The sequence below is a fragment of the Chrysemys picta genome, chromosome 4, assembly GCF_011386835.1.
Source record: "Chrysemys picta bellii isolate R12L10 chromosome 4, ASM1138683v2, whole genome shotgun sequence".
Lineage (NCBI taxonomy): Eukaryota > Metazoa > Chordata > Testudines > Emydidae > Chrysemys > Chrysemys picta.
In genome coordinates this window covers 40,367,608-40,392,606 of record NC_088794.1, presented here as the reverse complement: position 1 = coordinate 40,392,606, position 24,999 = coordinate 40,367,608, and the positions used below count along the sequence as shown (strand labels likewise).

General features: G+C 38.3%; 1 protein-coding gene across 3 annotated transcripts in view; it reads right to left on the bottom strand.

Moving 5' to 3' along the window:
* Positions 1-24,999, bottom strand: part of TSG101 (tumor susceptibility 101) — a 53,507-nt gene that overhangs the window by 16,886 nt on the left and 11,622 nt on the right. The window contains exons 3-8 of one of the 3 annotated variants that reach the window (XM_065592084.1): positions 23,730-23,795; positions 22,890-23,053; positions 21,160-21,286; positions 14,135-14,201; positions 10,854-10,948; positions 5,331-8,236 (exon numbers count right to left, since the gene is read on the bottom strand). In XM_065592084.1, coding sequence (XP_065448156.1) covers positions 7,656-8,236; positions 10,854-10,948; positions 14,135-14,201; positions 21,160-21,286; positions 22,890-23,053; positions 23,730-23,795 — 1,100 coding nt within the window. In that variant the 3' untranslated portion in view covers positions 5,331-7,655. Of the gene's footprint in view, positions 1-5,330; positions 8,237-10,853; positions 10,949-14,134; positions 14,202-21,159; positions 21,287-22,889; positions 23,054-23,729; positions 23,796-24,999 lie in introns of those variants that run through there. The other 2 variants (XM_065592086.1, XM_005293945.5) reach the window with 2 other exon arrangements.

The window sequence follows — 24,999 nt, the reverse complement described above, 5'->3', positions numbered from 1 at the left end:
AAGCCACCCAACTGAAACAAGGATAACTGAAAAAACGCATGCAGTACCTATATCGTCAACTCACCAAACTCTGCTAAATGAGCCAAAAGGTACATACTCTCATCCACATCAATGGAATAAAGATGAATCAAGTGTCTTTAAGCCAAGTAATTTTTAGTTACAACAAGCAACAAAAGAGAGTGTAGAAAACTTTTCAAGAAGTAAAAACTTCATTTTTAGAACTCTCTTCCCTTCAATGAATCACCTTATCTACCCTATAAATACTAGAAAGACGTATGGCATATTGTGATGTCTGTTTTACAATCACACAGAAAGTGGTTTAAAACTACTGAAAAACGTACCTTAAACATGTATCACCAGTATTTCTGATCATTAATTTTTCATGATACAAAAATTGTAACAGAGCAATAACATATTTTATATTTTTCACCAAGTAGTAATGGACTCATTTAGCATGTGTTGCATGTTAATTGTTCTATGCAGGATATGCAGCACAAAGTTCTAAACCTAATGGCACCTATTCAGAGCCAGTAAGTATTACTGTTTTATTTTATATATAAAATATATACAAGCTTCTTGTACAATTCATCTATTAATAGACTAAATACTCCTAGTGTAGAAGCTGATTGATAGATGTTTGGTTCATAAAAATGTATATACATTATCAATTTAGGTGTCATTTCTAGCTCATGCCACTCAGGCACTTTACTGGTCCATAAAGACATCTACAATATTTTGTTAAAAGATGTAAACACTTATCACATGTGGCAATGAAAGCATGTGAAACGGCACATAAACCAAAAGGAATTTCTGAAGGATGCTTCAATGCTGAGGAGACAGGACTAGCATTTTCTATAGGAACACCACATAAACCACGGAGGGGAGGGGAACCAAATCCTTTAATTTACAGTAATTGAATATTAATATTATTTACTGAAGTAATGAGTTATATACATTGTTTTATTATATTGCAAAGATTTTACCATCACTTTTATGTTAAATTATTTGTGAGGTAAAGGATGGGCAGAAGGGGAAGAGAGAAAGCAGTGGGTTATGGTAGCCAGGAGAGGTTTAACCATCCTTAGCCCTGTAAAGTTTCCTAAAGGAACAGAAGAGTATACTCACTACCAGACAACTGTAATTATGAGAAGTGAATTGTAACCATCCAGACACTCAGATCACGAATGTGAGAGTTCACAAGATTCTAGTCACTCCTCCTTTTATATACAATATACATTTATAAAGCAAAACCAAAGTCAGTGATCGATACTAGCTGTTTTCTGAAAATCCCTTATTTAGGACACTTTTGTACAAGACATTTTAATAATAAACCAGGAGGGAAATATCAGGGAAGACATCTTAATCTTAAAAATGGAAATTCAGATGACAAAAAATGTTAATGAAACACAGGAAATGGTGGATTTCTGCTAACTCCTTGCACAAGTAAGGTTTTATTTTGAAACAATCTCAATGTAGCTCCTTACAGAGAATGAACCCTTAGCATTTTCTGTCACTTCTATAATTAGCCCATCTTTGGGAAGATTTTATGGCACATAGCCATTAATCCCTGGGAGCATTCAGATACTTAACCTTTACTATGCAGAGTCTGGTTTCACAAGTGACCTTACAGCAGCTTCAGACCCGTAACAGAATCAGAAGGATAATGAATGGGACAAGACTGAAAAAAAAAAAAAAACTTTGAAGAAACAGAAATTAAGCTCACTAATCAAAAAGCCTATTTAAATGTCATGGTATAACAAATAAAATGCTGTACACTTGATCCTTAATGACATACTGTATGTTATGCTTATAAATGTGACCTAACAGGACGTTTTAATAGTCTTTCATCTCTACAAGCCACAACACTGTAGCAGCAAGAAACAAAAAATTCTTTATGTAAAAACTTAAGATCCGCAGTTGAGAGGAATACCAGTTCCCTCCTAAAAATGACTTGGGACTACTTACTTGAGAGACCACCTCTGTTCCCCTGCCATTTGGCACAACTGTCCCCTCCGGCCTGTGAGAATAAGCTGAGTTAAGTGTTGCTTTGGTTGATATCCAAGCCAAGAGGGGGAAACAGGAGGAGTTTAGTAGGGAGGAGCAGGCTACTCTCCCTGCCCTGGCAGCTGTGTTCCAAACCCTCCTTAGAGAAGGTAAGGGCTGCAGTGGCCAGTCCCAGGGCTGAAAGCCCTCTTATCTGAGGAATGCAGAAAGAGATTCTTGTGGAATAAGCAACTTTACAGGGAATGGTTTCCCGCAGGGGAGACAGACTTGGAGTATCAGTAGACAGTGGTATCCCAGAAATATCACCTTAAGATGTTAAACTTCTCCGAAGATATCCCTTTTTCAGGGCATCTGGAGATCCAGCACACAAAACACAGGCTGTTGATAATTTTTACTGGCCTGGAGTTTTTGAGGCAGTCAAAAAATACTCAGAACACGTGATTCTTATCAGAAGGTGAAAAAAGCTCAAGAAAGAGTAAAGCAGCCAAGAGGCCACTACCTAGAGTAGAGGAACCTTTTTTGAAGCTGACCATGGATATTGTGGGACTCTGTAGTAAGGAGACCCAGACTGGAAAGAAATTCATAGTAGGGGTGGTAGATTATGCTACTTGCTATCCTGCAGGACTGCAGCTCTGTCCTCCATAGAGGCAGACACAGATGTGATGCTCTTTTGTCAATTTTCAGCTAGGTGGGCTTCCTCCCCAGCAAGTTCCTCAGGGACTCATTTTCATATCAACCCTTCACCAGGGCTTATGGGAGAAACATGGGGTCAGACACTTGTGGCCCTCTGCATATCACCCTCAAACCAAAGGACTGGTGGAAAGATTTAATAGGACACTTAAAATAATGCTGGAAACTTTTCTAGATCACATGATCGGGACAAGTTACTGTATCTGCTGTTTGCCTATAGAGAAATTCACTAAGAATCTAGTTTTCCCCTTTTGCACTGCTCTTTGGAAGGAGGGTGTGGCACCCTAGAACCAAGTAAGGGATGAGTGGGACCTTAAGACCTCTCCTGAGGGGGAAGCAGTGGAATATATATTGTCCTTTCGGGAAAGGCTCACAGAACTCCTGGATTTTGCTTAGGAGAACCTATTTAAAGCCTAAGAGAGACTGTCTGGTATGACCACATGGCACAGGCCAGGTCACATGGAATAGGGAACAAAGTTATGGCACTCATTCCAATGTGGCAGAATAAACTCCAAGCTGCCTGGGAGCGCCCTTTAAAATCATCAAGCAGCTCAGTGAGATAAATTATGTTGTCAAGCTGGTCTATGGCAGGATGCATGTAAGTGACCTGACTGCTCAAAAAATCCTACCACCTCATTAAATGGTGGTGCATGTACAGCTACTAGTAACCAATGTAAGTAGTTATCAGTTCATGCATAACCAAACCTGCAATAATCAATCTAGCATAACACTATTCCCATCTCTACTGGCATGAAACAGGCAGATTAACTGTGGATCTACTCAAACTATAGTGGAGCTGGCACCCCACTATAATACAGATGTTGTATAGAGAGTCTGAAAACTCCAGCCTTAAAATGAAGTGCTTTTTCAGTCTTAACTATAATGCAGTTAGTACACTGCAATGAAGAGCAAAAATCAAGTGTGATTACTTTGAAGAGCAACGTGAAATAAATTTTTGAACCCTGCCAAAAAATATGATAGAAGATGGAGGGGAGGGCTCAAAGAACCTTTCCTCCCATGGCAAGTCTTGCATAAGTGACAGGGCAATCTCAGTTTCCATGCTTGGGGAAGCTAAGGGATTGTTGCTTCCCTGCACCCCGGAGGGTGCTCATCACTCCAGAGGTGCAAGTCAATGCAACACCCCCTCTTTGCCATGTACTCCAATGGGGAACTTCCCCTTCCTCCCATTTATGCTTATCCCCATGTAGAAAAAACATTGTTCCATTGGGGTGGGCCTTGTGGGCCACAGGCTGGGAGAGGAAAAATGGTCACACCGTCCTATGGGATAGTGCAGCCTCTGCACTCCTCCCTCTCTGCACCAAGAAGAAACTGTGCATGCATGAGGCACAATCCCATTCTGAGCTCTCCCTAGGATGGGGCAGCAATGCACTGTCCTGTCCCCTACTAGGGTTTGTGGCTAAATGCCAGAATCTAACTAGAAGGATGCTGTTATGAAGAAAGAACAGGAGTACTTGTGGTACCTTAGAGACTAACAAGAAAGCTTATGCTCAGATAAATTTGTTAGTCTCTAAGGTGCCACAAGTACTCCTGTTCTTTTTGCGGATACAGATTAACACGGCTGCTACTCTGAAACCTGTCGTTATGAAGAAACTATTTGATCACCCTTGGATACGAACATCTCCCAAGCAACAAAGGCTAATGCAAATCAAATGCAAAATTGCAAATACATGTTTCAGCATGTAAATGTCAGCAAATTTCCAATGACTATCTTCTATCCCCAGATCAGCTTCAAGGGTACACATTTACAAAAAGAATATATCAGAAAACAGACACTTATTGAGACAACTACATATCTTCATTAATATGAACAGAAAACTCAGACTACCTATTTTTGATAAAACCAACAAAAATAAGAAAATATGCTAAAGAAACTAATCCCAACAATCAATATATTAGCACCATCATTTGAGATATTGTCTCCCTTGATTAGATAAAAGAGTTACTTACCTACAGACCAGAACAGGAACTCTAACAGAATTCTACAAACTAAAACTGATCCTGCAGAAGATATGTTTACATGCAGTGTGCATCACGCTCAGGCAAACCTGAGCAAAAACACCCGACAAGACAATGGTTTCTGCAAACCAATCTCAGTAACTCCATGAATACCACCAAATGGAGAGAATACGAAAGAGAAGAAATCCTGACAACATACATTCACCACTGCTATCGCTTAACAGCAAACAACAAAATTTACAGTTAATGCTATGCACCTTAATTACTACATTTTGACCAAAAGTCGAAATATATAAACCAACAGATACTCAACCGCAGCGATTACCAAATACCGACTGACTGCCTTAACAAAAACTATAGCAACGAAGTCATATTCAGTCACAAATGTGTTGATCAGGCTGAACTATTTATATTATGAGCTACTGCCTTTTTTAAAAAAAAGTCTTAAGTGAGGTATTTAACTTTCATGTGCTTTTAAACTTTTTGAACTATACAGACTAAGTTAGAAACAGTTATGAAAGTATTTTTAGTATGTTTTAGTACCGACTAACATTTCAACAGGCTGGAGTTAATAGTCACAAAGACACTTTATCTCAAAAAGGAATTTGTAAACTCACATCCTTCCATGTCATGTGTTCATTAAAACACTACAAGATGACTAGAAATTAAAGGCTACAACTTTATTTGTAAAACACAATCACCAAGTTATACAAATTAAATGCATTAATCATCAACATCGTCCAACATCAAAAAAGGTATAAATATGACCGTAGACCTCGCCAGAGTGTAGGTATTTCCACTGGGGAACATTCTAATCCAAGTGTAGGGTACAAAATGTACCCATGCCATACGTGCTGGAAGTGGTTCTAAGTCCTTGATATGTACGTATTGAGCAGAACCTTTCCCAGTGCGTGAGGGAGTCAACCCCAGTTCCTCTAAAGGCTACAAATTTGCTCTGTACATGAGGGAAACCTTCAGAGGTATTCAAGAACAGAGATGAATACTCAAATAAGTCTTTTCCAATGTCCCTACTGCAAGCTTCACCAAACTAACTTTTAGGCTGCACACGGTCCTAAATTCTATTACTTTTGCCTTAGAGTCCTGTATACAGACTGGTGTTTTCTATTAAACTGCGGCTTCCTTATTCCTCCTCCAAAAAGTTGGCGAGGCTGGGAATTTGAGTAACGTAAGGCCAGAATAGTGGAGAATGAACACTCCTCTACTCATAATACTCACCTCTCCCCTGCCTCTGACAAGTGTCCTTTTGCAGGCAATTCCCTGCATAACCAGTATCTTTCTGGATGAAGACTTGATTAAAGACAAAATGGGGAGAAGGGGCACCTGGTAAGGTTAAAGCAGTTCCTTTTTCAAGTCCTGTCAAAAAGGGATTTCCAAATGAAAATTGCTGCATCAAGGAGCTATCAAAATACTGACATGAGTCTTCATTTAAGAAAATAAAACTGGTTCCTTGAGTCCATTGACCAAAATTACTTTAAATTCAAATTAATGAACGTTATGTAACACATATCTTGACAATGGGAACTGAGACAGGAGAGAAGATGGAGATTTTTGAAATATTAAAATTCTTTTCTACAAAATTTAATTTTTTAAACCTTAACTACATGGAATAATATATTTGCTAACACGTTTCACAATATTTTGATTTTTTGTAGCTCAGCACTCCCAACAAACAAAATTAAATTATAGTGCTGGTTGGCTATATGCAAAAAATAAACTGTAAACCAGGCCCAAAGCTTTTTCCCCTACAACAAAAATATAAATATACTGCAACAATTACTGTAAGGAAAATGCTGCAGTTTTCTACATGGTCACTAAGTTAAAGAGACACTGTCAAGCAGTTTATAGCAATTTAACATTAGAAAAACCTGAGTTTCAAGTGAATCAGTAAAGCAGTTTCAAAGAAGAAGAAAATCCACAATATGAGAAAGTTTTAAAAGGCCTCAATTCTGAAGGAGCAAAATAAAAGCAAGAATGCCTCTTACTGGTTCTGGAGCATCAGACACTTTTGCCAGGGCTACGCTGAAAACATCAAAGATATTGGGGAAAGCACAAAATTGTTAATTTTATGCTTTGTTAGAAAGAGGAAAACTGTTGGAAAGATGGAAAAGGACAAAATTGGTAAGGAAAGAATGTGTTTTCAATCACCTTTTAAAAAAACAAAAATACTATAACAAATTCAAGTCTATAAAAATAGTTTGTTATTTAAAAAGGACATTATGTCAAGAGTCTATACCTTCACAGTAACAAGACTGAACTTCTATATTAACTGTCATCAGAACTGTCAAATACCCTTCTGAGGTAATTATGTACAGACAGGTAAACAGAGGTATGGCGAAGTTAACTGACTTATTTCCATAATAAATCAGTGGCAGAGCTGGGAATAGAATCCAGAAGTCTCAACTCACAGCGTCCTACTCTGCAGACAACCTACCTTCCGATTTTACATACCTTTAAAGTTGCATGCTGTGTCAGAAAATGTCATCGTGAATATGTCCATATAACTGTATCTCTGATAATGAAATGCTTCAAAAAGTTCACTTATTATACATTAGGTCCTATAACAAAGCTACCTACTATTGAATGATTTTACACAGAGAAGATAGTGTATTTAAAAAAGGGGTAAAAACTATTTGGCAGTGTCCCTTTAAATAAGTTACATAAATTAATCAAATTAAGCTCAAAATAAAATATTAAATAGACCTTGCAGAACAACAAAGCTTGGCATCTGGGAAATAACATTTCATTTTAATAGTGGGGTAACAAATATGTGCCAGAAACACTATTATCAACCTCTGAAATGTATTCAGCAACCAGTACTGCTTCCCCCACATGAGAGATGGCAACTCCAAACACTACCAAAGTATCCCCATATCATTGGGAATCCTCCTATGGTGTATTCCCTACCCCTGGTGAGGTTCCTACTTGTCAAAAACATGGCCAATAATGTCAAACTTCCGCCAAAGTCATATCAAAGTCTCCAAAACACTCAGTAAATCCAGGTTGAAGACATCAGTACCACTCTGAGATAAGAGGACACCATCTAGATGGAATAAACCCGGAGACTCCGGTACAAGGGAATCGTGTCTGATCACACACCCTCCGATAAACTTCATAAAGTTGCCAATTTCCCTATTGACTTTTTTTCTGTTCTTATCCATGAATCTATAGGTCTCTTCTTGGTTCCATGCCTTTCGGGGCACAATGTTTGACCAGATCAGAATGACATTCTTGAATGTGTGCTTGATAAATCCTAAATCTTTCTTAATTCGGATGATAAGATCCACAAATTTTGTTGTCCCCAGATCATTTCCTCCCAGGTGTATCACCAGCACATCAGGATCTGGCAGACGCCTTCGTGCATGAAACAGAGTGGGTATTAACTGATCCCACATCATGCCGCTCTTTCCTATCCAGTGCAATTTAGCATCCTCCACTCGAATGCCCAGTTGTGGGCCAAAGCTTCTTACGAGTGCCCGTTTTTCTGCCCAGAAAACATACGAATGACCACAAATCCATACCTGCTTCTGCTTTCTTCTGGCATCTGCTATTAAGAGAACACAAACAAATATTAATGCTTTGGTCTGGACTCCACCTTTATAAACTATGTGGCCTAACAGCCCCTCAGCTCCCTTAAACATGGCTCACTCTGCCATACTCCATACTTTGGAAAAGCCAAGACCACAAGTGAGGCAGATGCATAAATCCTAAATGTGTCATACTCAACCATAATCTGGGAGACCAAGTCTTCTTCCAGTATCTGTTTAGACAAACACGTTCCCTCCACATGCATGAAGAAAAATTTACCTTCCTTCAGACGTCTTTGCTGGTAATTAGTGCCTGTACTGGATATAAAAATCTATAGAAGGTAATCCATGTTCATGTCTCTTTGGAATGGTCCCACAATGGCAAATATATATTCTTTGTCTCCTAATGGGATGAAGGTCCTGAAATAAACTAGGTCAGAGGTTCTCAAACTGTGGTCAGTGGACCACCAGTGGTCCGCGAGCTCCATTCAGATGGTCCACGGACAGTTCCCTCTAAGATGCATGCCTGGGCAGCCACACACGAGAGACTGAAGGGTCACCCACCTAATTAGTGGAGCCGCAAGGCGTGGCTCCACTAATTAGGTGCCTGGACCCTGGAGAAGACGCATATGTAAGGTGAGGTGGTGGCCTTGGGGGACTAAGGGGTAGGTGGGAGGGGGCAGTGGGGTGAGAAGAGGGGGTGGGAGGAATTTGGGATGTGCAGAACTGCAGCGGCCAGAGAAAGAGGCAACTTTCCCCAGTTCCAGGGCTGTGGCTGCTGTGGCAGGAGAGAGACCCCCCCTCCTTCCCAGCCCCAGCTCGGGGGCTGCTGCGGCGGGGGAGAAAGGGCACATCCATCGCATTAGAAAGGTAAAACTACTGACATGAAAATATGAGTTGTGTGCTTTTATTTGTAGAACAAAATTATTATTACTTTTTTTTTAATATAGTGTTTTTATCCAAAGCGCTTTACAATAGTTAGTTAATGGTACAAACAACATTTGGAAAGATCATTAAGTGGTCAGCCGAGACCCTCAGCAATTTTCAAGTGGTCCACGAAAAAAAAAATGTTTGAGAACCACTGCACTAGGTCTTGCCAGAGCTTGAGAACTTCGCAGACTTACTAAACCCCAGAACACCCTCCAACCCAAAATAAATACTAGCTTCATTGTTATTTTGGGAATACTCTTGCAAACTTTCCCCACAACTAACAGAGCGCCCAAAACAACAGATGTAAGGAGACCACTCCTATCAGACAGCTCTCTTTTTCATGGAGCTCATCCCCCCTTGCTAACCTAGGAGACTAATATCAAATACTGGAAGTCACTCAGCTTTTCAAAGAATTGTACTCCAGATACTTGAGGAAGTACAAACATATAAGCATAAGAGCCAGCCTCCTGGGTACTGCTGCTCAAAAAGTTCAGTGCAAGAAAAGACGATCAAGTAGCCTGTGCATTAAATCCCATGCCGACTTGTACATATCCACCCCACCCCCATCTCTCTCTTCATTCATTTGGCTGATGGACTGCATTACCTTCAGTTGCCACATCATCCCATAGTTTCTGAGTCTCCTGGTAACCAAAGTGAGCACTTTTGGTGCTGCCAATGCAGTCTGGCATTTAAAGCGGTAATTGCTAGATCTACTTCAGAGGCCAGCAGTACTGCAACAAGGATGTAGATTGGCATATGGTGCCTTTGGAAAAAGATGCAGTTTGAGCCCACCATTTAAATGAAATATGCCCCCCCCTAGAATGACACTGCTGATTCTCAAAAAGTAGGCCTCAAAAACACCACAGTCCCAATCCTTCACCATGACTCATATAGTTCCCAAAACAAAGTGAAGAGCACAAAAGATTTTACAGTGCAAACAAATACACATCTTGTGTTGCAAGAAAATAAAGTCAATTGCTTACCCTGAGTTGTCAGATTAGATTTACATTTTCCTCAGGTACCTCATTCAAACCAGTTTCAAGATATAATTTTGTTTGCCCAATACATAATTAATATACTAGGGATATACTAAAAGATATTTAGAAATGCAGTAAGGAAGAGCACATACTTAAAACTTGTTTGTCGTTTCTTGGTTTTACTTATGGTACTTATTTTGCAGGAGACAAAGGCTGTAAACATATTACAAGTGATTGCTACTTCACACACAATGTTCGGAAGGGACTGCTATCAAATTAGAGTTATAGCTCTGTATCTCCATTTACTAGATGGTTCTCTTGGATCAAATTAAATGAATCCAACAGATAACTAAAATAAGGACAACAACAATTTTTTAAAACAAACAGCAAATACACAGATCAGTGCACATGCAATAAAAGTGTCACATTTTATCAAATGGGGAAAGAAAAATGTAGGGTGGCTATATGCATTGTTCTTCAGAAAGTTCACAAATCAGAGACTATGGATAGAAGGAAAACAATTTACCAAGTTCCTGACTAGAAGAAACAAAATACAAAATACATGTTAAATGGTATCGCTGCTTAAAAGTTCAGGTTTTAACTACCATACGAGTACGATGCAATTTACATCTGCTTCATAAATGTGATTTTTTTCCCCCTCTCTACTTACGGCTGGAACCTTCGCTTTCTCTAGAACTCAGAAAGAGAGATACTTTCAAAAGTTACTCACCAACAGTAGTCACAGGAGGCTGAGAAGGGTAGTGCTGACCACTTGTTGTTGCTGGAAATGGACCACCAGGTGGATAAGGATAGCCCGGGTAGCCACTTGATAAAGAAAGTTATATTAACATTATGCAAGAATTTGCAGAACATCCACGTACATCAACTTTACATTAAGTTTTCCAGTGCTAAACTTTTGATTCCAAAACTTTTTACAAAGTTATCATACTAAAAGAAAGAGCAAGTTTCCTTTTCAAATACAATAAGCCACTTTTACAAGTAAAGGTAACAAACTGCTTCAACCTACAGGCCAGTAGAAACTTTACTTTCTTCTTCTTCTTCACAGGATACGCTACTAATTTAGCTTAAAGATGTCTTTCACAATTTCTTGTATAATTTTAAATTATATCATTATATTTCTATCTCTGACAAGTTATTTGCTGGTCAAATGTCCTGAATGTTTCGAGTTCCCTTCAATTGGATTAATTTATTTTATCATCTTGACGAACCACTCTTGGAACCATAAATATTTAAAGAAAAAGTATTTACATACTAAATTGCATTAGAGTTTTGATTGACACAATGACAGTAACTGACCATCGTACAGCTGTTAAACACAAAATAAAAAGTTAGTGTTTTTGTTGTGTAAAAAGCTAGTGTTAAAAGTTTATTTATCATATAATAAAATTATTATTATAAGTAAGGTAAAAAAAGTCTTCTGTCACAGTACCATTAAGAATTTTTGTGGAAGGAGAGGGAGAGAATAAATACACAGATATTAACAAATTCATTCATCAAGGCAATTGACAGTTTGGGCAGATGACATTTAATCTGTTTTCATTTACCCTTAAAATTGAAACTAACTATCATCATGGGAAGTGTAAATCTTATGCACTAACTGCCAGGATTAGGGCTTACAGTTACTATACTGATCTGTACCTATCACTTACTTGTAGTAAATAGTATATTAATTATAATTTAAAAAATAATATTAGAGACTATTTCCCCAAAATATGATAATTTATGGCTGTTGACCAAGAGGGACTTTTAAAACTGAGTAATAAATGAACATTTAATAAAAAGAGGCACAAAAGATATTCATAATGATGTATTACAAGAGGAATTTAGCACATTTATTTTCTGAGACTGAATTATCTTTTAGGTCTTTTTAACATGCATTAAGCCAGGGGTGGCCAAACTGTGGCTTCGGAGCCACATGCGGCTCTTCAGAAGTTAATATGTGTCTCCTTGTACAGGCACCGACTCCGGGGCTGGAGCTACCAGCGCCAACTTTCCAATGTGCCAGGGGGTGATCGCTGCTGAACCCCTGGCTCTGCCACAGGCCCTGCACTCACTCCACCCCTTCCCACTCCCTCCCCTCAGCCTGCTGTGCCCTCGCTCCTCCCCCTCACCCCCAGAGTCTCCTGCACGCCACAAAACAGCTGATTGGGAGGTGCGAGGAGGGGGAGCCGCTGATCAGCGGGCTGCTGATGGCCGGGAGGCACTGGGAGCTGGGGGTAAGGAGGAGCTGATGATGGGGGACTGCTAACGTATTACTGTGGCTCTTTGGCAATGTACATTGGTAAATTCTGGCTCCTTCTCAGGCTCAGGCTGGCAACCCCTGATTAAGCGCTCATTGGAGAAGAGCATTATATCAGTCAGAAAAATAAAGTCCAGTCTGCCAGAAGCAGTGACACTTGTGCTGCTCCTCCTAACAAGACTCTACACTGTACTCTCTGCAGCACAATTTTTCATACAGCTATTCTATACTATAGGAGCCCATCACTTGCTCCAAGACAGAAGTGAAATATGAGCAGAGCAATAATAAAAATAAACAAGTATTTCCCACCCAAACAGATGCAAGATAAATGACTGCATGGCATACTTATCAAAAGGTTTACATACAGTGCCACCCCATGCTCAAAAAGGGAGTGAATGAAAGCCCTCTCAAGTCAAAGTGAGTCTAAATTTACTTCAATGGGCTTTGGATCATACCCAAAGTGCAGATTTTATATCAATACAATAAACTATTTCCTAATCCCTGCATTTAATTAAAATATTTAAATATTTTAAAATGTTTTGCATAACAATGAATAATTAACAAAAAGAAAGATCCATTCTGATGACAGTTTGGAATACAGAAATCGCAGCCCTTCATATGCAATCATGAGAAAGGCAGGAGACACTAAAAATTGTAAGGCTAGACTGTTAATTGTTTATCAAATATGTAAGTATTAGATTACAAATTTCAAACAATAAAATGGACTTAACAACTATGAAAGCCTCCTGTCTGTCATACCCTCACAATACTGAAATGCATTTATTGAGTCAAACTTGACTTTCTACATTAAGTTTATTAATACCAGCACCATTCTCAATTAGGGACATATAGAAACACTGACATATTTCTTACAATTAATTGTCAAAACAATTTTAACACATACATTTATCTAGCTTAATATTTATTCTTTAGGTTAACAGAAGTAATCACTTCAATTTTCTTTTAAAATTCAGTAACCAAATCCCTCTGGTATCAAGTTTACTTATACCGGGTAGCAACATAACAAGAAAAAGGCACCATAAGATAGCCAGAGAGACCTCTGTTAGCAGAACTTTTAGAGTACAGATTGTGGCAGAGGTGATGTTAAACAGACTTACTTGAAAATTGGAATTTGACTGTTTAATTCAGTATTCTGAAAATGTGTTAATGTGCAAACTACTTTTTCCTCCAACACTTAAAAGTCATTAAAAACATTACAGACATTTCTTATCTGGAACAATGTTATTCATGGCTCATTTTGATTTTATATTGTTTGTGGATTGAGGGGAAAGAAGAGAACAAAGGGTATTCCATATTTGCCTAGAAGAGAGGTTTAAACAAAAAATGATTTCTTACTTGAGCAATCAATTGCATGAATTCATACTGGGCAATACCTTTAAAAAGCAATAGGGGGACCTATCCTGTAAAAACTGATCTTTCATATAGTGCAACAAGAGGAGCAATAATCCAGCAAGGATCACTTTGCAGTAAGCAAATTTTTCTAACCAAACCTAACAATTGTATATTGGGATCAATTAGCACTAACAGGCTTAGCCCTATTCAAACTTTCCCTCTGCTATTGACAAGGACTGAATCCTCAATTTCTGAATAATACACTACCATAATAATTTAAAAATAAATCCAAGAACTCAATCTCCATCAAAAGAAGATACAAACGGGGTGTGGGATTCTCAGAAGCAGCACCAGCACAGCATATCCCCTTCAGTGACTGGATTTAAAGCATAACTTACCTTGGGTTAGGAGGGTGTCCTGGTGGATAGGGAGAGATTCCACTTGGCATGCCTGGCATGTAGGATGCTAAACAAAATAACAATTTTGTACAGTTTTACTTTTCAAGATTTTGTTAAATGAGGTAGACATATTTATGCTATGATGAGAGATATTTCAATACACTGTTCAACCATGAACATAGTACAATGCCAGAATCAAATGTCAGTAACTAAGAAAAAAATGTGACTAGATTTTTTTCATGTTGTTCAACATTTATAGATCACATTGGCTTAAAAAAATTCATTGTTTAATGAAACAAAGCCTGGCCAGTCAATGCAACCTGCTGCTGGGGGGGAACCCTCTCAGAATCAGCAGGGGCTGGGAGGCCTGAAAACGCAGTCTCACACACCACTCTGACACTTTCCTTTAGCTGATGTTCAAAGCTGTGGTGGCAGAGTCTAGAGACAGTCACATACAACTCTCATCAATCAATGAAAACCTGAGGCATCATTTTTCTTTCCATCATTTAGTCATAATTTGATTTCATACTAACTAGGAAAATACTCATCCCTGTGCTTTTTTGCTTATACAAAACTCCAACACTGCAAATTAGGATATACACAAATTTAAGTACATTCTTACACCGTATTTGTTTAAAAAAATCACTAACTCATTTCTACAAGTCTACTTATAATATGAGCTATTATAGGGATGATAAAGAGTTTGTGCCTTCAGATGCTCTCCAGACAGGCTCCCTCTAGTAATTATATTCATACAATTAGGCATTAAGATACCTGAATACACGTTTCTCTTTAAATTAGGGATGATCTTGCACAACTATTTTAATTTTGCAGACACCTCTTTAGTACTGAGAATACCTTCAGCACAGAATTATTCAATAGCCTTTGCTACTATCAAAGTCTGTCAGCCACCATTTCCATTATAAATCCCTATTTTCAAGTTCATACAACTGTGCCATAAAGAAATTGAAAACACTGCATAAGATTTGTCATTTGTTTTCACTTCATTTCACCAAGTGGGAATTAACAGCGGTCTAAGGAAAATGATATTATGCTTACGAGATGAGTTATGAAAATTTGTAGTCTTATATGTACTCTATTTCACTAGCGACAAACAGAAAACATAATACATGAAAATATCTATTTTAGTTCTAATCTGTTCATTTTAGCTATGCCTAGTACTTTCCTTTCCTAATAATCATTACATGATTGCAAGTGAAGCAATTATTTATGTTATGAAATGATGCACTTTTCACTGTTTGATCCTAATTTAAGAATGAAGAATCTGTACTCCCATTCTTATTTGCTATGGCTTGTGTAGCCAGATTCTCAGACGCTGTTTTCATCTACACTGGAGTACGGAGAAGCACAGAGCCGCACCTTCCAGCATGGTTTTCCCTTAGCTTCCTTCTCATAGCTTGAAAAATACCCACACACTTAACAGCACTCAGGTAATTAATCCCTTTATCTGCATCTTAATTAGAAGCCGCTTCCACCAGTCTATGAGGAACACAATTAGTTAGGATGCAGTATACAAACAGCTATGTTCTTGGGACAAGACATTTGGATTGCGGATGTGAAAAATACTAGAGAATTCCTATTAGGTATAGTCATACTAGAAGCAAGGGAATTTGAATCATCATCAACCAACACAAACATTCCTTAGTAGAAAGAACGAAGAGTACTTGTGGCACCTTAGAGACTAACAAATTTATTTGAGCATAAGCTTTCGTGGGCTAAAACCCACTTCATCGGATGCATGCAGTGGAAAATACAGTAGTAAGATATATACACAGAGAACATGAAAAAATGGGTGCTGCCATACCAACTTTAATGAGAGTAATCAATTAAGGTGAGCTATTATCAGCAGGAGGATACAGACTAACACAGCTACCACTCTGATTCCTTAGTAGAAATACTTTTCCAATAGAAGAGAAAATTTATTCCAGTATCCCTTTCCCATCCATTTGCTGCATCTTTTTAAGTTACTTAATAGAAAGTAAAGCTAATTCAACATCTGCAGTTGAGTTGCTGTCTCAGAGAATTCAAGAAGTAGGTGTTTCTCTTGGCCACATTGAAATCCATGGTTGCTTTATCCTTTGTGGTTGTCTGCACAGAGTTTAACACATTTTTATTAATGAATATCAGAGTTAACATGGGAAAAGAAGGTAAGATATTAGAAATTATGCTCACAACGAAGTTACCAAAAAACAAATACATGTGTAGATAGAGATTTTCAAAGCAGACTAGGGAATTTAGACACAGTCAATAGACTGCTTTGAAAATGTCAATCACATTTTCTTGTTTACTTGTCCTAGTATTATTGATATGATGTTAGATAATTTAAGAGCAAAAAGCAATTTTCTTCTTTATAAAAATCTATCCACTGTATATTCCCAATTTTTCACTAAAAAGGTTATATTTATTTCATAGTTAGATTATAGTTTAAAAAGTTATAATTTTTTCAAATGTTTCCTTAAAAGGAAGTTGTATCCAGCACATCCAGGGCAGCATACTAGCCCTGTCTGGTTTATTTTTTTAAAGTCAGAATTCACATCCTCCAAATATTTCAGAACCTCTTGCATGCAACCAGTATACTACAAGATGACAACAGCAGTATAAGGAAAATACAAATCAAATTTCCAACCTTTTAAATACTGTTTCAACTAAGAATTTATATGTTTAAATGTTTAAGTAGCACTTTTCTGAACGCTGGAAACATTGCACTAAATGGCTTACTACTAAATAAACCAAGATTAGAAGCGCATCGCCAATTTACATGATTTGAAATTATCTAACTTTCAAAAACTCTGGTCCTTATACAGCACCTCTTAAATAATAAGCCCAGATTTTAAAAAAGTTTTATGAAGTTTCTCACAGTCCCCTGGTGAGAAACTGACTGGCTGCCCCAGTGAAACAGATATTACAACGGGGCTGTTAAAGGCACACAAAAAACAAACCTGAAAAATATATTTTGCTACTTTATTAAATTATAGTAGCCCGAGGTATTATTTGCAACTATAGCAGGTAGTTTTCAGCTAAATTTGACTTTCAAGTTGACAATTGCCTCTTTAAGCATAGTGACAGGTTTCAGAGTAGCAGCCGTGTTAGTCTGTAAGCATAGTATAGTTCATACTCGTCAGTAACTCTATACTTGCACTGACACCTACTGTTAAAAATTAAAATAGTTCATGTGGTTTGCTGAGTTATTGAACATTCTTACTACAGGTAGATCAATGATGCCAACTGACCTAGGAGAAATCCAATCTCACAGCTAAAAAAGCCCCAAAACTTTTGCAGAAGGAAGAATGAGAAGGGGGTAGGGGAATGACTGATTTATGCTATCTTGAAAACAGGTTTCTAATGTCTTAACAGATCTAGCAGTGTCTGATTTAAGGCATGGAGAAACAGGAAAGAAGTAAATATACTGTATTCTCTAATCTTATCTCAAATACCTTTACTGAACTTTTATATTTATGCAAAAATCAAAACAATGTGTTAAAATACTCCAAAAATGCAAAATGTAACATTGATAAAGTCTATTCCTGTCCAAGTCAGACACTACGAATACAACAAAACATTAACAAATATGCTCTTGAATCAACATAGCTTCACTTATTCAGACTTGAGAATGCATCTTTAACCATGAATTAAAATATCTATTGTCAAGTTATGTTTAAGAGAAATATTCTGTTTTTAACTGCATCGGGGGATGTCCTAATGAAGCTAAATTATAAACTCAGACCTGGGTTGTCGCTAAGTCTTGAAGCTGATGAAAAATTCAGAGCAAGAGATACAGTTGGGATGGAATGAGAAAAAAGAACAGAGAAGTCAGTTCATCAATTCATCTAATTTTATGAATATGTTCCCTGCTACTTGAGTCAGTTCTGGAACAGTCGCACCCACAGAAGAGAAACTGCCAAGGAATTCAGGTCCCCCAAATGCAGTATTTTCAAGGAGTCTGCTAATCCTAGTGGTGCTACTATAACTCCTCACTTCAAGCTAGGGGAGCCCATCTATACATTCACATTCCTTCGTTAAGTTGATGGCACAAAGGGATGATTTCCAGTATGACTTGAGACTTCAGAATCCCAAACATTCTGTCAGTTGCACGGGCATAACTCCCACTGTAGCAAATGAGAGTTGTACATGCAAATGGTGATGAGATAATCAGGCCCCTTGCAATCAGAATGACACAATACAAATAATTTTAATGTCCTATGATAATTGTCTCCATGGGTGAAACTCAGCAATGACCTGTGCTACTTGGATCCTATTTAAACATGAAATCTTAATTCCCAAAATTCTGCATTTCCTGGTTTTCCAACATTTGAATAAGAGTTTGGAGAATTAATCTCTTGCACCCAGGAAGGGTATAAGAAGCACAAAACACTGTGGAATGCCTGCAACCTTATGTTAACTAAAGTTTATACATTTTAATTTTTCAGACGAGGGTGCCAATGAGGGAAAGGTGGTCTAAGTGGGATGGCAGGGGGGAAAAGGACGTTACCGGAGACATGAGTGGCCAAGTGAAGGCCAAGGATACGAGAGCAGGTCTGTGAAAAGGCACCCTTCCCCCATTAAACGATCTCAAAATACTGCCCCAACAACATACTCCGAACTGCTGCCCTTTCATGCCCCTACCATGGGCCTTTTTCAGCAGCAGTCCAACAACAATGGAGACTATGATCTCTGCTGATATGAACCTTGTCAGAAAGAGCGAGAAGCTGATTCAGGGCTGGAGCTTCTAGCGACAATCCTAAACCCGCAGTGTCAGGCTCTTCCTTTCTACTGTAGCAGGCAGTAGGTAGGGGGCAGATGATGGGAAATGGCAAGGAGTGGAGCACAGCAGAGCAGCAGATGAAGCTGGTCTGGTAGAAGTTTGGTCCCTGAAGCAGCTTCCCTTTTTGGTAAAGATCATGGTCTTTGAGAGAGTGGATGCTTTGCAGGCAGATACTGTTATCCTTAAAATACTTATATGACCCCATTACCATAGTATCCTGAGTGCCTGACAATCTTTATGGTATTTATCTTACCACCACCCCTTTGAAGTAAGGGACTGCTATTATCCTCACATTAGAGATGGGACACAGGCAGAGAGACTAAGTGACTTGCTCAAGGTCACACAGGAAGTCTGTGACAGAGCAGGGAGACCTGGGTTCAATTTCCAAGCTAATGTCCTAACCACTGTATCATCCCATCTCTCTAATAACACCAACCAGCTGCTGGAGAAGAACACTTTTCCTAGGGCATGGTGAGGAGGGAAGTGGGTTTCCTTTGAGCAGGCAGGTGGGTTTCCTTTGAGCAGGCTAGGACAGGGAAGGCATTTAGAGCAAGGCTATCTGTAATGCTCCTATTTTGTTCCCTCTGCACTAGAAATGTCTTTCCCGACTCTGCATTGCTGCCCTATTATCTCCACAGCCTTCCATAGCAAGCCTGGTCCCACAAACCAGGAATATGACCTGTTAAACTGCAGATTGTTTGTTGGTTGGGGCAGCTGCAAGCAGAAGGGACCTGATCACTGTGCTTCCTCCTGGCAGTGCTTCAACTACCAGCTCCCCAGCTAGGTGTGGAGGGGAGCTGGTTCCTTAGAGGCTGTGAGGAATGTAGCTCCATGCTTTCTTTGCTTATCTGACAACAGTCCAACCCGGGGAACTCCCTGGTTGACTAACTAAGAGTCCCAGTTTGGTGAACCAGAAGGTTCTTCAAACAAGGGCTCACCGCAGAGGACCTGAAAGCAAGCAACCATAGAGGCTGGTGGAGTAATGGAGGTAGGTGGTAGAGACAGATCCCATCCGCTAACAATAATCTCTCTCAGCTCACCTGCACACCCCCCTTTCCTCCTCTGGTCATGCAAAGTTCTGCACAACCTCCCTACAACCCACCACATCAGACCTATGAACACGATCCCCTATTAGTATCCCTAGCAATTTATTTTGAATGATTTTTTATATTCCCCCTTCCAATGAGATTTTATGCATTTCTGTGTTCCTATAGTTTCTAAATTTCTTCCACTTGTGTTTCTTGCTCTGTTTTCGTGTGTGTTTAAGGTCCTTACAGGTCTGAATCCCTTCCCCTCCCCACCCAAAAAACATAAATATGGCTGAAATCATGTGTGGAGGAATCACTGGAGTGTGATATGAACCATGGTATTTCCACAGAAGCTAGGTACATTCCTAGTTACATACGAGTCCTAAAAGTATTAGACTGAATTTGGCCCAGAACTCTTACACTGCCACTTGATGAACAAGTATGGGTCTGATTTGTTAACCTCTTCCCCTCAAACCTGCTTTTGGTTTGTCTCTTCTTTAGTTGGTCTAATCTAGGCTCTCCATCCTATGCTTGATCCTCTGCTTGTGCAATCTTTTTGCATTCATACTCACCCACCCCATCCTTCTGACATAGTGTAACAAAACAGTTTAGAAAGCCTTTAAAAAAAAATACAGTGCTTAAGGTAAGAGTTTAAAAGGAGGTTGCAAAAGTTAAAAAAAAAATGGTATGTGAAAGGAAAAAAAACCTCAAAATCGAAGGGGAAAATCAACGGAGTCTGAAAATCTACAAGGCAATTCTCAATTTGATTAACCAATGATTAAGAAGCCAACAAACAGAGAAAGGACACAGGTACTGTTGTCCTGGATCCTGGAGCAAAAGTTTTTAGAAAAATTATAACAAAAAGAATTGCAATTATCAAGATAGAAAATGAGTAGGGCACAAATAAGGTTATCAGAGGAAGTCGGTATAAGGTAAGAATGAATGCTGGCAATGTCTACAGATGGCAATAAACAGCCAAACTTAATAGTTTAATATGATCATACATTTCCTTCTATTAAAATATTATGAGAGCCAAAAGCCAAATGGTATTATGGCACAAAACAAAAACCTTTCAGTACTACAGAAACTGGGCCATCAGCTTTCAACACTACAGAGTACAATAAATCATTTGTCAAAATATTGCATAGGGCAGCAAAAACACTTGATAATGAATTGAAAATATTTTAAAATATATATATGTGCACATCACTTACTATTTGGTGGCCCTGTTGCTTGGTATGGTTGGTAGGATGATGAAATGGTAGGCCGAGAAAAGACTGGAGGTTCCTCTCCGAACACCACGATCATAATTTGAATCAATCCTATCAAGTCTGACTGGGGCTATGAGGGAAAGCAGATCAAAAGCTGTTGATTTTTTTTATTTTTTTTTTGTACTAAAGACAGCTTAGTTGACTACTAACAATAATGACTGAGTACCATCTCATCACATACCACTGGTCAGCTGAATATTTCCCCCCCTCCTATTTATAGACCCAATCTAGTAGATTCCAATTTAGTCAGCTGGTCCTACTAGCATGATGTTAAATAATCAAGAGGGAACACACAGCTGGAGTAGTGCTGATACAGAGCTAAACTCTGGACAATGTATGGTTCCACATGAATTACAGTACTACAATGACTGAAGAAAGACTAAAACTACCATAAAAGTTTAGTTATTTTAAAAACCTAACCAACACTGAGTCATGAAAATTAAGTACAGAAGACTAAACATTCTAATGGTTCCAGCCCACATAAGGTGCAGTCTTTCCTCAGTTTGACACACAGCACAATAGTTAGATTGTTGCAGGTCATTAATGAGGCCATTAAAGATCACTCTTGGAGTAGCAGTGGCCTGTATTCAATAACCTGATTTTCACTGCAAACAGTATAAAAAGATGATTACATTCAATTTACAGCTCAGTGTCAGGCAAACTTCAAATCCAGAGTTATCATAACATGATTTGGAGGTAAAATTGTATCTTATTCCTAAAAGTATGCTTACCCTTATTGTTTCAATGGCAGTATAAAAAGCAGTCTTTATTCACATTATAGTACAGAGAGAACAGCTAAAAGTTCCAATATTAAGTGAAGTCTTTTCCCTAACGCGGGCAGAATACCAAATAGCAGAAAGGGACAAATACTCACAAGAGGTATCAGAGGAATGAGCAGAGATGTGAGGATATGCTAAATTTTGCCCTCCCTTTTACATATAAAGCAGGAAGTTCCCTGAGTGCCTTTGCTGCTGTTTCTTAAATTAAAACTTACAACATGAAAATACACTCTTTGCTTTTCAGGTCATGTCTATAAAATAGTGAGTGCTCTCTGAAGGAGAGTTCAGAATATGAACAAGTTATAAAAACAAAGCCATTTCAAATGCCATTTTTTCATCATCTTTTCAATAGGTTTTGCTAAGGTTTAAAAATTTAGACTGTTCTACAAACAGTTCATCTTCATAGTTTCATCTTAAATTTGTCACAGTACTATAATTTTGTCCCAGGGACATCCCTGAAAATCTCTAAATTGTCTTCAATAACTACACTCGCCCTACTGCTCTCTTAAGGACCTATATCCAATCAAACCTGTCAGGAAAGGAAGCCGACATGGATTCCCCTTTTGAAACCACCAATGCTGTGCTCCTTAACTAGCCAGAAGAGTTGTCGTTAAGCAGACATAGCGAGCTGGCCAACAGTGAAAGTGATATACCGAATTTATTAATTTAAGGCAGTAAAAGTGACATTCAGACAACAGTTTTTGATTAAAAGTTCCAATCCAATGTCCATTCAGTGTCAATTATCTTTCTGGTAATGTGGTGTTTGATGAAAAGATCACCACTGTTTTATTGTTCAAAGCCAAAATGACCAGAATGAGTTAAGAAACTTGATATAATAATATAATGGAATTCAAGAGTAATCAGTTTGAAGGATTTCAGATTAATCATACTTACATGTTTCCACTCATGCAGATAAGGAAGATATATCTTTCCATTTGCATCAACATGCTTCCCAGTTTTAATTGTCATTGAACTAGTTGGTTTAACAAAACAGATTGGGGGATTGAAAGGGTAGGTATCCAGTAGCCACAGACATATTGGGATATTGTATGTGTTACCTAAAGAAAAGTTAAAAAAGGTCTGAATTTATTCTTCCTCCTCAACTCATTCTAACCTGAGATTTTTAAAATAAACTACTAATAATTACTCATGACTAGATTACACCATTATCTTGAGATCACAAAATTAATGCATGAACCAAAATTTGAATCACACTGAAGTATGGGTATGTAGAGTAAATTGAACTTCACCACATACATATTTAATGAAGAGTTCCTGCTTTAGCCATAAGCTCCGCCACTATAATTTACCACTAATAAGGTGTTTTGCACAAATGCCGCCCCCCAACATGAAACACAGAGTTCCTATCTCTAAATTATCCTTAGTCCCACTTGTGAGTTGTTTGCAGCCCTCCCCCTCAGTTGGCTGACAGCAAAAAACTTTTTAAAAATAAAAATGTTGAGTAGTGACAATAGCACTACTGTGAAATAATGATGTTGCTTCCCACACTATCAGATAGGTAGAGGCTTCCTGAAATAATCAAACAGCCATGAGACAAATACAACTTGTACATTATGTTGGAATTCCATAACACAGCAGAACAAACATCTTTTAAAATGTTACATAACATAGTAAAGTTTTTTTAAGAGAATAGTGATGATTAAAACTGAACAATCTACAAGCCAAAATAATCTTCCAGATGATTTGAAAACAAAAGAAAGATATGATGCATACCTCTATAAGGCACAGGAATGGTTCCGGTGAGGCTCATCAGGTCCCTGGATGAGCCATCATTAAAAACTGAAAGACAATACACAGTATTAAATAATTTTTGCCGAGTTAGCTTTGTGTTCCAGTTACCTAAACCTTTTTTGGCCTGTGTGATCTAGAAAAATATTTATGCTGTTCTTAAAGTGTCTCTTTCTTGACTATTACATATCTATAAATTGGTAAAATATTTATTCATAGCTGATTAACACCTAAAAATAAAGATTTTTAGAGATGGGGAAGACATATTAGAAAATAAGATCTCCTATCCCTACAAATATAGGACTGTCTCCTACACTCAAAGCCCCATGTGAAGATGCATCCACATAAATTACCACATAACCCTATTCTGAATCTAAGCTCTCATTTGAGGGAAAAAAACCCACACTAGTTCTTATGATCGTAAAGATGTCCTTCAAAATATGAACTGAATGCAAATTCAATGCACTGTTGTCTGCATGTGTCTACAGACATCCTGAAACAACAGTTCTGAAAGAAACTGCTTATGCATCTCAGTAGGGTGGTAAATCTGAAGCACACTGAGGATACCTTATATGTCAACAGTGTTAACTACTTCAATGTGGGTAATTTTAACAGAAATATCAAGCTAATGTACTTAATCATGGTTGGACATAATGGCAGATACTGGCATGGTGAAGAGGAGCAAAAACAGCGGAACAGTTAGCCGGCGTCAAGGTTTGCTGAGGAGTGAAAAATTCAGGCCCTCCTCCCCCTTTCAAATTTAAAGTCACTTTCATGCCTGCCCAAAAGGTGTGGAGGGAGATACCTCTTCCTCCCCAGTCAAAAGCTTCAACTGTACCCTGATTGCCAAAAAACTAAATTGCCTCGCATGTCTTCCCATGTGCCCAAAGTGACAAATGCCCGTCCCAAGCTTTCCCCCTGAAAACTTCTACAATACACATATATTTTTTCAATACATAAACCTGCAACAGACTGAAAATTTGGGGACAGCATACATTTAATTTGCTATACAACCAACAAGGGATACTATACCACTTATATGGAGGAGGGAGTATGAGAGAGGTCTTGGGCAAAGCAGCAATGAGTAATTCTTAGGTTGCTGCCCCATAATTTAGCCTTAACTCTCAACGTAGACAGAAGCCTTGGCTACGCTGTGTCTTCACTCTTAATAGGTTATCAAAAATCAATCTCTCCAGTGTCAATTATCTTTCCGGTAAAGTGGTGTTTAGAATTGAACACAAGAAATTCCACAGGT